At 42.1% G+C, this 14267-nt stretch overlaps 1 protein-coding gene across 1 annotated transcript in view; it reads right to left on the reverse strand.

The window, feature by feature from the left end:
- The window catches only part of IQUB (IQ motif and ubiquitin domain containing), a 44379-nt gene that overhangs the window by 19677 nt on the left and 10435 nt on the right, over positions 1–14267 (reverse strand). Inside the window, exons 7-8 of the mRNA XM_054988963.1 lie at positions 12123–12333; positions 2094–2269 (exon numbers count right to left, since the gene is read on the reverse strand). Of these exons, the coding sequence (XP_054844938.1) occupies positions 2094–2269; positions 12123–12333 (387 nt within the window). The remainder of the gene's footprint in view (positions 1–2093; positions 2270–12122; positions 12334–14267) is intronic.

Genomic DNA, 14267 nt, shown 5'->3' on the forward strand with positions numbered 1-14267 from the left:
CAAGATGGTACTATCTGTTGGCCAAACAAGGCATCCTGAACCAATCAAACCTGCCTTTGACAGATGCTACAGCAGAGTGAATTATGAGCACTATGGAAAGTGAGAGCCTAAGATTCATCTATTAAATTAGATTTAAAATGGCTTCAGACCACACTGGCTCATGCCCTTCTGTTTTTGGAAATTAGCTGCTCTCCACCAGTCCATCAGGATGCAGAGAGCTGGCGAGAAGCACCCAGACTATAGTATAGCAGACTGCCAACTGCTCCTCTGTGTGGCTTCCAAATTATGATTTATCCTACACTGGTCCATTCACTTTAAAGATTCTGCAGCAACACAATAAGGTGAATTTGTGAACACATGGCCAAATAACCCAACAACTGCGGCACAAAGAACAGGAAAACGTTCAAGCACACAGGCTACAATTAGGGTTGCAAAGTCTAGGTGGGAAAACTCATGCAGGTTTTGGGGGTGGAGCCTGGGGAGGGCTAAGAGTGGGGAGAGAAGGAACTGAGCTAGGTATAATGCCATACAGTCCACCTTCCAAGAGTCTCTCTACATGAAACACCTCAGTATGTGTAAAAAACAGAGCCAAAGGCTCTGACAATTTCACCTCTCTACACAAGGGTAGTTTTAAAAGACAGGGCAGGCAGAGATCACTCCTCAGAGGGTTTGTTAATTTCATCTTTGCCTCCCAGAAGGCCCTGTCAGTTTCAACTCTCCAGTCTAAAACTGTGTGGGAGCGCAACCAGAGGGCAACTAGGAATGGAAATGGGCTGGCGCTGCCTTCTAGAGCTGGGCTTGGACCTGGAGTGGTTATAATGGGCTGAAGTTTCCCTTCAGGCATTTCACAGGCCCTTCACATAGCTCCAGTGTATAGCAAAGCCTTTGCCTTGCCGCTGGCTCTGTCTTTTTAAACTACCCTTCCCAGCTAACATTGCATCTCCCGACACGTGTTCTTCACATATCAGATGTCTGGTGTAGAGAAACTCCAAGGCAGTCATTTTTTCCAGGGAAAATGATCTCTGTCACCTGGGGATCAGCTGTTTTTCCAGGAGATCTCCAGCTACCACTTGGAGTTTAGGAATCCTAGCGACAGTCCTTCTCTCTGTGAGGGATAGGGGGGAAGGAGGGCCCTCATTGGACTCTAGTGTAATAGTCCTGTGCTGTGCCACACTGATTCCCATGGCTGGCATGCTACTGTTATCAGGGATGTTGTCATTTTCCAGGCCATTCATAGCAAGCTAAAGCCTTCCTGCAGCCCACCTTCCTCATGCCCTTAGCATGTCAACTACTCAAGGCCTGGATAGGAGTACTGTGGGGTAACTGGGGGCAAGGAAGAGTCTCCATTAGCTGGGGATTGTCTAGAAGGCTGTAGTGTGCAGACTGAGACAGTCATAACTCTATTCTGGACAGGATAAAGGTGCAGGATGGTAACCATTTAGACATAAGGGAACTTCTCCAAACAAACAGTCAAAATTTCTCCAAAAAACTGCCGCTCTTTGTAAACAGTTCTCTAAATCCAAAATGCTACATAGTTTTTTGCAACTGTCAAAAATAGTCTGATTCTGCAACACTGAAAGTAATAAAAAAAAAGATCAAACCCTTTGCATATTTTTTCTTAGAATGTAAATGCAGAAAAGTATGAATGAGACCTACTGTAGTACTTTTTACAGTGCCACCCTATGCAAAGTTATCCCAGTCACAGGCCACTTTAATCAATGGGACTCGACTGAAACGATGCTGTGCTGGATTGCACTATTAGCCACGTGCAGCATTAATTACACAGCGCACAGGACTCATCATCTTCAAGATGAAGACTCAATTAAGTAAATTAAGATATAAGTGGTGGTTTCTCTGCGCTTAGGCAAGAAGAATCACTTGCCAAATTTTACAGGCACATACAAAAGCTTTGAACAACAACACCTAATGAACTGATTTCACTGCCAGGCACGCAGGCGGCTTCCAGTTCCTATATTCAACCGGTCCAGTTAATTACTGTGCTTCTCTTTTGTCTGTTGCTAATTTGTAAATGTTAATTCAGGTTTTTGAACTCTGGCTACGGTCAACATTCAGCCTGAAATTATCGCACTGACCTTTTCCAGAAAGGACAAGATTGCTTTTTGCTCATTTTCATCATCAGCATTGAGTTTGTGTCTCCCGATGGAAGCGATCAGCTGGGCCTCTTTCTCTAAAAGCGCACAGAGCGCTGCCTTGCGCTCAGCTCCAGTCAAGGTGCTGTTGATGTGCTCGAGCTCCTCTTGTCTCCATACTGAAGCAACCAAAAAAATAGTGTTACTGCTTTTCCAACTCTCATTTCTTGATTTAGACTTCTCATGCTATCCTTATGAAATGGATCTTTTAAGTTGGAAAAGTACTGAAATCAGAGGAGAAAGGAGATTATAAAGTATTTTTTTAATACTGCTATGCTAAGCTTAGCTACATACAAGGATGAAAAGAGTTTTCTGAAATTCCCCAATTTCGTGGTATTCCATGATTGTCAAATTCTGCTACTGTCTTTTAATATATAATCAAGAATGGAGGAAGATTACATGAAATGGGCACGTGCACAGAACTTGATATAGGAATTACATGTGTGTACGTTTTGTCTTCTGTCCTGCAAACCATATAGTTATGATCTGTTACTCCCCCATATCAGATGGCATTAATATTTTGCCGCAAAATGTTTATTTGTATTTATTTTATTTACATTATCTATAGTTCACCTTTCTTACTGAGATTCATGGCAGATTGCACAATGTAAGTCAATACGATCAACGACTGGGACATTCAATAAACAATACATTCAACAAAGAATACAATAGAAATTTGAAAACAAGCAGAAATCCAATGCAGAGCTGAAGGAAAACATAAGCAAATTGACAGCACATATTAAAAGATGCAGAAAATTATCCAGTTGGAGCATACAGCTAAAGACAGTACACAGACATATAATCAACAGTCTCTATCCTTTTACCAGCACATCTCTCTGAACCATTTCCTTACAACACAGCCCAAACTATTATACAGCCAATACAGCACACACCACTGTGTCCACATGCAGTCTACCATAGGTCCTAAGCAAGAGTCAAGGTAACATGATAGGTTAGGCTGTGTGAGAGTGACTGGCCCCAGGTAACCTTGTAAACCTCTATGGCAGAGTGCGGGTCGGAACCTGAGTCTCTCAGAGCCTAGTCAGACACTCTAATCACAACACCCCTCCCTTTCTTTGAAGTTCCCAAAAGCAGTGGGGGGCCTGCTCATGTGGTTCCAAACAGGTGAGCTTCCACTTTTGCAACACTGGACTGACTACACATAAATAGTTGCATCCAGGGGGTCATTTTGTTGAAAAAGAGCTGGAGGAACTCGTTAGCATAACTCATTAGAATATACCACATCCTTTGACATCACTGGAAGTGTGTCATTAGCATAACTGATTTGCATATGCTACACCCCCTGACAACACCTATCCTGGCTGTTTTGGACCCAATCCTGGCCATTCAGGGCCGAAATTGGGCCCAAAATGGTAAAAAGAGGCTGAAAATGGTCAAAAAGGTGCTCAAAATGGTCAGGATTGGGCTATTGCTGAGTGTGAGAGTGATCCACCACCTGTCAGAGGCTCGATCCAGGCCGTTTTGGCCCCAATCCAGGCCAAAATGGGCCCAAAATGGCTGAGAGTCAGGTGGGTGGGGCCACCTGACATGTGACCTCTTTGGAGAACTGCTGGAACTGTGTTCCTGCATGTTCCCCCTCGAAATGAGCCCTGGTTTCACCCAGTTCAAGCTATGCATTCATGTGAATAGTGTAACGTGTGAACTGGACAACCATAGATATTGAAAATGGCTACTGCTGTAATTGCAGAAGATGGGGAGAATGCCACTATGATCATGGGAACAGCTGGTCTCCTGGTTCTCCCACACATTATACTTGTCCACCCCAAAATGTTGCTCTTTATAGTCAATTCTGTGAACAGCAAAAGAACTTTTGAGAACCAGCCCTAAATGCGAAACTTAATTAATCCCATTACATATTGCAACAGTAAAGCTACTATTCAGTTGCTATTCTCTAGAAGTATTTCTTACATAATTATCTAAAATACCCTGAGCACTTAAGTGGCAATTTATGAACATTATCTTGTACAAAATAAGAAGACTAGTTAGTCACAACAACTGCAATTAAAAATCTATCTGTGTAGAAAATTACACTACGCAGCACCCCAAATCCGCACTATTACTAGAGCCTCAGCCATAATTTAAATGTTATATTTAAACGAGAATGCGAAATTCTGTTAGGAGAGCATTGGCAAAAGAAGACAAACGCTTTGAGCTAGACCATAAATTATCCAATTAGGCTTTTGTGCTAAGGTTAACAATCTCTTTAGGAGCAGAGAATGTCATTATTCTCTATGTGAAACTACTGCAGCGGGAGACAGGATTGCCAGATGCACATATTTCTAATAGTTCCTGAAGTAGTTATAGTCTGGATTCAGCAATGTTATGATCCTCAGGACTAATATATCAGGCTAAACTATCCAAGTGACAGACAAATTCTTAGATTAGATCATCTGATACCTCAACAGTCAGTTTTGCTCACACTCACAGACAGCGTTATATGTATAGATAACCAAACTAAAAATTGGTGACTGTCACTCCTGGCCTTGCAAGTGACTTAGATTTTTGCCTGCTGATTTTAGCTTCTGTAAACATTCGCTTAAGTCAGGGGTGGGCAATTGTTTTGGCTCGGGGGCCACTTTGTGGGAGCGGAGGTTAGCGGAGGGCCGCACCTTTTAAAATGATTGCATTCATTAGTTAACTTTGCATTTCAGAAAAGGTATAAATTGTATCATAAAAATTTTTCTGGCTGTCTTGGCGGGCCACAAAAAACTCTGTAGTGGGCCGCATGTGGTCCACGGGCCGCAATTTGCCCACCCCTGACTTAAGTAAATCCATTTCTCAAATTTGCTTTCTAGACTCCATGTTCTCAGAGTGTCACAGAAGCTTCCATACAGGGGTACAAATACTCTCTTATCACTCTCTTGTCACAGAAGCTTCCATACAGGGGTACAAATACTCTCTTATCTCCTACACAACATGATTTTGGAATGGCCTGGAAGTAAAAAGCTTTCTCTACCACTGTTCCTCTCATGCTACTCACAATCCTCCCAATATCTGTGATTGACATTTTGTTTTAATAGGGCGCTGTGCATATTTTCAAACTTTAGCAACAGTTCCAATTGTGCATATTGAAGCTGGAAGATACAATTATTACCCTAGTTACAAAAAAATGGAGATTGTGTGCATCAGTCGGATTGTGCGTAGCATGCTCTGCTGGCCATTAGATAGGAGCGCCAAAAATGCAATGAATGGAAAGGGCTACACACACACTGTTATCCTGGTGGTTTCTTTGTCATGGAAACAAAAATCAGCCATGAATGTTGGGTTTCATTCTGTATCCTTGAGAGGCAATGGAAGAGAAGATATCTAAGAAAAAAACCCTCCGTAGCACAAAGGCATGTTTGTGTAATGGTTAGTCAGAGAAAAACATTCTTGCAATAATGCAGGACAGCTGCACAGATCAGTTCTATTCCATTCTCACATTCAATATCTTGATACAATAAAGGAAGCTGTTACATCTCACTCATCGCTTTCCATCAGCTTTACAGGATGTGTTATATTGTCAAAAAGCTCAATATTTATCACCTTCAACTTATGCCTCCAAGTTGTGACAAAAGTATGGCATTTAAATGAGAAGCTACCATTGCCAAGGCCTCATCCTCCTGAGTCTTCAGCTGCCTTCAGCCAGGAGAGCTTCTTTATTTGTGGCCCTATTTGGCACACATATTTCATTCACAGAGTTCCTCGGGTTTTCAATTTCAGCACAAAGCTCTCTGATTGTAAATGTTAAAGAAACAGGCCCATGGTCAGTCAAGTACCCCAATGATAATGACCTTTCAAGATGCGGAATGAGTTTAATGTGTTTATTTGGGTGGAAGATGATATGTCTCACTTGCAATTCCAAAAAGGCATGTTTTATGAAGCTCTGTAAACGTATTTGGACAGTCCAGTTCAGCTATGGCCATTTCAACTGTTTCGCAAATTCAGTTAAATGAGCCCTTAATATGATTTTATTCAGAGCACTGGTCTGATGAGACTCCCACATCCGTCCAATTGATCCATTACTTCAATCAATACCACCAAGCATTAGTATCTTACTTAATGAGCCAAACTTGTAATGTGCACCTGCTGCCATGTGCTGAATTTCACCACTGGCAAACCATGACAAATAGTAAAGTATGGGTTAGCTGAAGAATGCAGAAAAGCAGAACTTGGTGTGATGTTGTGGCTGCAAAAAATCATCTTGGCATATACAGGAAATGATTGGGACATAGTAAAGAAAGGGATTAGGGATTCCCTTGCTACCAGCCTCTGCCCTCTGCTCCCATTCACCTGGCCAGCAGGGGAAAAGGTCCAGGGAACGGTCCTGGAGGTAAAAAACTCCTGGTCCAGCATACAGTGGGTGCGCTCCCACCGGGCGAGACGTCACTTCCTCAAGTTATGTCATTGCACCCAGTGGTGGGCAAGTTCCCGTGCTTCACAGGGCCTCAAATTGGCCCCTGTGAAGTATGAGCCGCTGCACACAATGCCATCCCGTGACTTCATTGCGCCTGCTAGGAGCATGTGCAGAAAAGATCACCCCCACTGGGAGGGTAAGGAGACCTGGCAGCCCTGATGTAAGTTGGATTTTGTTGTTAGCCATCATCCTCTGGGAGGGGAGTATATAAGAATAGTTATTTTAATCCAGAAAATTATGCTTTTAAATATTTCCTTTTAGGAATATAGCATGTAAAGATCTTCTTTACTAATCTTTTTTCTCATTAATTTTTACAGAGCTGTTATTCACATTTTAGTGATAGTTAACTTCTTTAAGGCCATATAACACATACCTGCGCCCAACTCCCTATTCTCTAGATTGTGCTAATTGCAGCTTGAAGATCTTTCCACAGATTGCTGGAAAACTTAGAAAAGTTTGCTTCCTTCAGAGGGATGGGTTTGAAATGCGGGCAAACTTTATTTATTTTGATACAACATAAACATGTAATTTACATCTCTGTGTGCATCAATCGTCTGCAGAATCACTGTGCACATAAAAACATCTCTTATTTTGTTCTAATGACTAGCAGAAATTGCATGTTGCTGAATTCCGGAGAATAAAACAGCACAGAGAAGAGTACTATGTTGCCTCTGGGGTTTTTTTGTCTGAAGTTCTCATTTTTCCCCCTTTCATTTTGAGTATTTCTTTGTTCTTCTAGTTTGGTTAACTAAGAGCCTATGCTTTAGAACACTGTTCTAGGGCTTAAGCAACTCTGTTCCGGTCCATACAATACAGCAAAATCAATGCACTTCTTGAGATCCCAGAAGGGGGCAGCAGTTTCAAAGAAAAGCAAAAGCAGGTCCATGCCTGCAGGAAATGAATTTTCAAAACAGACCTTTCGGAGCTGGTTTGATTTCAGGCCTAATCTGCAATCCAGAAAAAAATATCTATATTTAAATGAGGTAGTACAGTGACGAAGAGACCAAGAGAGGAATCCTAAATAGGTCTATACAGAATCCTATTGGCTTAATCTTGGGAAAGCGTGCACCATAAGTTGGGTCATCCACTGTTTGAATGTTGCCTTTGCCATGAACTCAACAGATGTTATTAGGCAATCAACCAATTCTCAGTGCCGCCCTTCCATTTGCAACATAAAGATAATACTGACCTCTGTTGCAGGTTGTTTGTAATGATTACTTTGTAAGTAAAAAGTTTTTAATACTAAAACCAAAGTATTATTGCTACTTAAACAATTCAGTCTTACTTAGAAGTCTGTAACCAACAAAGTACTAAGGGCAATTCAGAAGCCCCCATTCTTGGCCCTTGGTCCATTAAACTTGCCAAGTCATAATGCAGGGAGAAACAGACACATGTCTGGCAGAATACATTTGTCAAACTCTGGAACCTGCAACCTCCATGGCTCCCTTGTCTTTCTTGTCAACAGTGCATAGGTGCTGATTCTATGTATATTTTTTCTCTTAGATTGCTCCACGCTCCTGGGCTCCTCATCTTAAATATTTAAGTTTCTTTAGAAAGCCTTTTCTATTAACTCTTGTTTTGCCTCAACGTCCCCTGCCCTCAAATTTCATTCCCTGCCTACCTGTGCTTCCAATTCTTCACTCTCTGCACATAGCCCATTTGACATTCTCCCTTTGGTGTCCTTTCTTCTATGTTCCTTCTTATGTCTCGACAGCTAAGACCTGTCCCAAGCTCTCAGCTCTCACCATCCAAAATTACTTTCCCTTTCCTCACAGAAGTTAAACTGCAAACTACCTTGTTTCCTGTGCAGCTGAACATTCTCAGCCTTCATGCCAACAATCAGTGTCAGCAACTTCACTGCCACAAGCAAAGTATAGCAGAAAAAAACAGGCTTTCAGTGGAACTAAAGGCCTATATAAGCTTGTGTCCTGGTTTAAGTATTGATCATTTCTTTCCTAATAAACAGAAGACAATTAGTTAAGTTTAAACAGACCATTTCTTATAAAATATTGACCCTTTCAAGTTAATTAGTATTGTTTACTGTCGTTCCTGTTTTGATATAACCACTTCTCCATCACTGAATATATTTTGGATATCTTTGAGTAGACAAGAGAGCTGTTCTAAAAATTGTAGTAGCACTAGCTGACCTCAGTTACCAAGTCCTACTGTTGCATTCAGTAGGAATGCCCTTCACGGATCTCTAGAGGACAATAATCTCATCTGATCACTGTCAGAGCTATTTGGCTTGTGCAGATTGTTGACACCGCAAGAATGTGAAAAGTACTTCTGGTCATAGGTAAAAAAACCCTGATTCCCAGAATCACTATGCTGTCTTGGGGAGGGCAGGGGGACAAAAGTGATTGCCAGTCACTGTTTAGGGAAGCAACCAGTCAACAACAAATTCAAAACAGAAGCAAAACAGCAGGCTGGGGCTCCAGTACAGGCTGATGAGCCAGTAGCCTCTACACTCCAAAGATTTTGGAGTGTGCCCAAAACAGTGTGTGACTCAAGGCTTAGTATTCAGTAGAGTGGAACAGGAACAATCGGTATGGAACAGAAGATATCCCCAAAGCTTCTGCCACATCACAAGGACTTGGTGCAGGCTCACAGGCTGCACACACCACTAGGGGAAGCAAGTAAACAATGAGTACCAAATGAGTACCAATGAGAATCCAAAGTACCACGAGAAGAGTGAAGTTCACAGAATGGGCCTACCCCTCCCACGCCGCCCCAGGTGACCACAAAATATCATGTGTGGGGGTTAAGTCTTCAGTGAAAGGTAGAAAACTGATCAAACTCCCCACTAGAGATGGGCACGATCGGCATTACGATAGAAAAATACCCACGATAATGGCATTCGTGCGATTGGGACCCGGCAGATCGGTGCCGTCCACGGCTACCGATCCAGCGTTCGGGGGGGGCCCTTCATCGGGGCTTCATCGGAGCGATTGGTATCTGATCGGAGATCCAGTCACTCCAGCGCCAGTAATCTATTCCCCTGGCAACGGAGCCAGGGGAATGCCTGAGCTGAGTTTGCCCTCCTTCTGTCACCCTGGAAACCCGAATGGAAGCCCAGCTTGCCTTGATCAGCAGGCCTTCCTTCCAACCATGGAGCAGCCAGCAACGCACTCACCATTTGGGAGAAGAGACCCAGGGGAGGGAGGGGGAAGGGGGTGTTCTGTAGCCATGGGCACTCCAAACGTTTTTTGCTTTTTAAAAAAACGGGGCTTTGTCGGAGGAATGGCTGTTTTTCTGTCTGTCACGCTCTGTTTTTAACCTGCTTTTAAAACACTGTCTTTTGTGGGAAAACCTCATTCACGGCTCTGTGTGTGTGTTTAAAATATGCTTTTGGAAGACTGGCTGCTTGCTTTTAAAACTGGGTAGGGAGGAATGGAGGATTCTGTCTCTGCTTTTTTTTAAAAGCTGGCTGAAACATGTTGACGGGGTCTCTCTCTCTCTCTATTTGGAGAGGCAGGGACGGGTTAAAAACATTCCCCCCTGCTCTAAGTATGTGTGTGTTTGTGTGTGTGTGTGAACATCCCCTCCCTGAGGGGAGGCGGCTTGTCGCCGGGTTAAAAACTCCCCCCCTGCTCTAAATGTGTATGAACGTCCCCTCCCTGAGGGGAGGCAGCTCATCGCCAGGTTAAAAACTCCCCCCCTGCTCTAAGTGTATGTGAATGTCCCCTCCCTGAGGGGAGGCGGCTCGTCGCCGGGTTAACCCCCCCCTCTGCTCTAAGTGTGTGTGTGTGTGTGTGTGTGTGTGTGAATGTCCCCTCCCTGAGGAGAGGCAGCTCATCGCCACCTCCCCGTGCCCGCCGGACCCGGCAGTCGCCACCACCACCCACCTTCCCACATAGCTGGGAACAGCGGGGCACCCCTCCACTTTGGCCTCCCCAATCCCCGATCCACGGATTGGAAACGGGAGATGACCGGTGTGGATCGGTGATTTGGGGTCGTCGCCAGCGCCGATCCCCAATCAACTTGATCGGTAATTTTTTTTTGGATCGTGCCCACCTCTACTCCCCACTACAACCAACAGAAATGCATTTTCACTAGTGTATATGTTGTAACTCCAACAGAGGAGCACCTTAGGATCCAATCTTTTGAAACTAGTTGGACAATAGCCCATATTCATATCAAGCCTGACGTCTGTGAAGATTAATAATTTAAAGAAGAGGAAAAAATTCAGTGACTTTTTTTCATACCAAGTGAGAAAGGTAATCTCAGCAGCAATTATGGATATCAGAGAATAAAACCACAGGTACTGTCCTAGAAATTATTCTAACTACAGTTCCCTACACATTTCAAACACAGCTCCATATTGGGCAATTCAATATAACATTTCTGTTTTCTTTAAATAAACCCTTTGAAAGTGCTCCCCTCCCAAGACTATTTATAAAAGTTATGATTTTATGCTATCTAGTTGTTTCATTCTTGTTTCATTCCTAGTTTGGACTTTTTCTGCACCTGTGTGACTCTTTAAATATAAACAACCAACAAACAAAAGCATGGCACACGGAAAAAATTTAAAAACATGCTTTTTAAAAAACATTCATCTCAGATATGCCTCTTGTATAGGGAAAAGAGGGTTTTACGGCATGGTTCATACATACATAACCACAAATCATGGGTTGGATCCTAAAGATCTTTTCTCCTCGCAGTGGAGGCGTCTGTATCCCTGGTGGCTTCTCCTGTTCTGCTCACAGTGGTGATGTTCTTCTGCCCTCTAGGAGAAGGGCCACTTTCATCAGGGGACGGATCTTTGAGCCACAGGAAAGTGCTACTGTGAGCAGAACATGCCCATGGGATCCCACCTCAAAGTTCGATATTATGTGGAACAACCCTGAAGAAGTTTCAAGATCTCTTGAACAAACCCTGCTTCTTCCCACCCTTGTACACAGTGACATATTTAGCAGCTTCAAATTTTGTGGCAACCAATGATTTGCTAATACATCCAAGAAGGCAAACTATGATTTACAGTTCACTGTTCTCCAATCAGTGGTTAATTGTCATTTGAAATCCTAGCTTGCAAGGAAACATGTACCTTACTGCTTTGGATGCCATGGCAAAACATGGTTTTAGGGTACTGAGAAACCATACACAAATATGAGTCCCCACCTGCAGCTGGAATTTATAACAATCCAGAATTCTACCACGTTCTATATAATATGAGGGCTGGTGGAAGAAACCGAAGCAAAAGTTAGCAACCCAAAAGAAACTGCTGCAGAATAGTTCCAGGACCCCAACCAATGTCAGTCACTCTAACATTCCCTTTTTGAGTTCAGTCCACTAAGGTTATTTCTGTTAAAATGTAAAATAAAGCAGTGACATCAGCAACACAGAGAAACTGAGTCCATACAGGATTTGGATATAACTAATGGCCACGGTTCTGAAAGGCCATGGTTTTACTGAAGTTTGAGATTCCTCAGCTTGACAACCATTTCAGGACAGTATAAACAATCCTGGAAATAAACATTCTAAGGATGTAATGGATCTATACAAACATCTTTTCAATTCAGGATTTTTATTTAAATGAGTCTCTTCAAGAAACTTACATTCCAAAGCATGATAGAGTAGTTCAAAATCATCTTTTGTTTTGGGATGCATCCTTCGTTCATACTCCCTCCGTAGTCTCTCCGCCCTCTCTCGCTCTTTTCTTTGTTGTTCTTGTTCTTCCCATTCCAATCTCAACCTTTTTTCTTCTTTTAGCCTCGCTACGATGTTGATAGCATTCCACCGTCGGAAATAGGTTTGTATTATAATGACCTGTATATAGGAGGGGAAATAATAACTGTGCTTATATACCGCTTTTCTAGACAGATTAGTGTCCCACTCACAGGGGTGAACAAGGTCAGTGTTATTATGATCCCTACAATACAACTAGGGGGCTGGGCTGAGAGGAGTGGCTTAACTAAGGCTACCGGCTGAGCTCATGGCAGTAGTGCTGATTCGCAATCCAGCCACTTAACTATTATGCCACAGCAAAAATGAGGGACAAAAATATTCAATAAATATGTGCAAAAAAGGTGAATCATTCTTCTTGGCATTTGTGAGGGAAAAAATAGAGGGCTGCTTGCAACACCTACGAATTAAAATTGGACTTCTTCTGCATTCCAATGCAATGGTACTGTATACTCCAAAAACAAATGTGCAAGGAAAGGAGATAGCTTGCTGGTAGAGTACAGAGATTTCTACATCAGTGTATGTGGTATCTGCAATGCAGTGGTGCACTGTGAGAATTAATCCTGAACAGCAGTATCTTCTCGACTGACAAGTATCTCAGTGACACAAGAAATCACCATGTCTTCTAGGGTTTTCAGGTCCCCTTACCCTCCCAGCAGGAGGTGGGAGACCTGGCACTTACCTCTTTGGTGCTGCAGTGTGCATGCACTCATGGCCTGCGCAATGACATCACTTCTGGGAAGTGATGTCATTATGTGGGCACATGGTGGCCCTGGGAGTGCTCCCGTGTTCTGCAGCGGCCCAATTTTAAATTGTTCTACACTCCCAATTTTTAAAAAGAAGTATAAAAATATTGGAAGCAGCAACGCACCATATCCTATAAAACCATTCTTCTAAATGTAAAATAATCTTCCAGTAGAAAAACAGTAGTACTATTACTAGGAAATAGTAATTTTAGGCGCAGTAAGAACCTAACTCTATATTCTCTTTATTATTTTGAAAAGGATTCTATTAAAACATACAAATGCTATGCAAGAATTCTTCTGTTGTCATCATTTCTGTGTTCTATAATGTAAGTTCTTTTTTTTTAAAAAAAAGGGGGGGGAGAGAAAATATTTGGGATTTCAGGTGATCAGTGAAATTGCATCTTGGATAATTGTTTAGAAACTCTGTTAACTGTATAACTGAAAGAAAATCAATAATACTTGCTCCCATATAAACTGAAACAGAGTTGTCGTTTGGCAGTGCAAACTTAAGTGGAATTACACCATTCTAAGCTAATTGAATTCAGCGGGCTTAGATGTATGTAACTCTGCTTATGATTGCTATCTATTGCAATTAGCATGCAATTAAAAAGGGGTTGGTCAGTGTAGCAGGAGATTTTGCTTTTCTTCTAAGATCTATCGTGTTGATTTGTGCACTTCTGGAATGGAAGTAAACTGAACAGCTTACGATTGCATTGTGAACAATTCTAACTGTTAAAAGTGTGGATAATTGTATTCATGTACTTTGGAAATGTGGTAACATTAAGCTTTTTTATATTTGCCTGTTCAAGTAATAAATGAACCTTCCCTTCAATCCTAAATCACTATTTCTTCAGGGATGAAAGCTCTCTTAATAGTCCTTTGGCAGTAACTAAGACTCTGAAGGCTCACATTATTATTAAATTAAAATATATAAATTCAACAGTAAAAGATGTTTTAAGGATCTAGATTTAAGTTTCCACTTCATCCAGTGAAATAATCACTCTCTCACTGCTCTTATTTCTGCTATGCTGCTATTTTCCCAAACTCATATACTAGTTGTATTTCTTTGATCATTATAATTTCCATTTAAAATGCAATGTTATAGTATAATTGCCCTTTCAAGAGGGGAAAAGTCAAAATTTAGAACCATTCTATCGGTTAAATCCAGCCAGTTTTTTCACTCAGCTTGCCCAGTTCTCTTTCTTATTACAGCCTCCATCCATCATGACTTTTGTCTATGCAGGTCTCAAGATCCCTAGCATAGGCTTTTGG

Source organism: Eublepharis macularius, chromosome 9 (genome assembly GCF_028583425.1).
Source record: "Eublepharis macularius isolate TG4126 chromosome 9, MPM_Emac_v1.0, whole genome shotgun sequence".
In the NCBI taxonomy this organism is placed as follows: domain Eukaryota; kingdom Metazoa; phylum Chordata; class Lepidosauria; order Squamata; family Eublepharidae; genus Eublepharis; species Eublepharis macularius.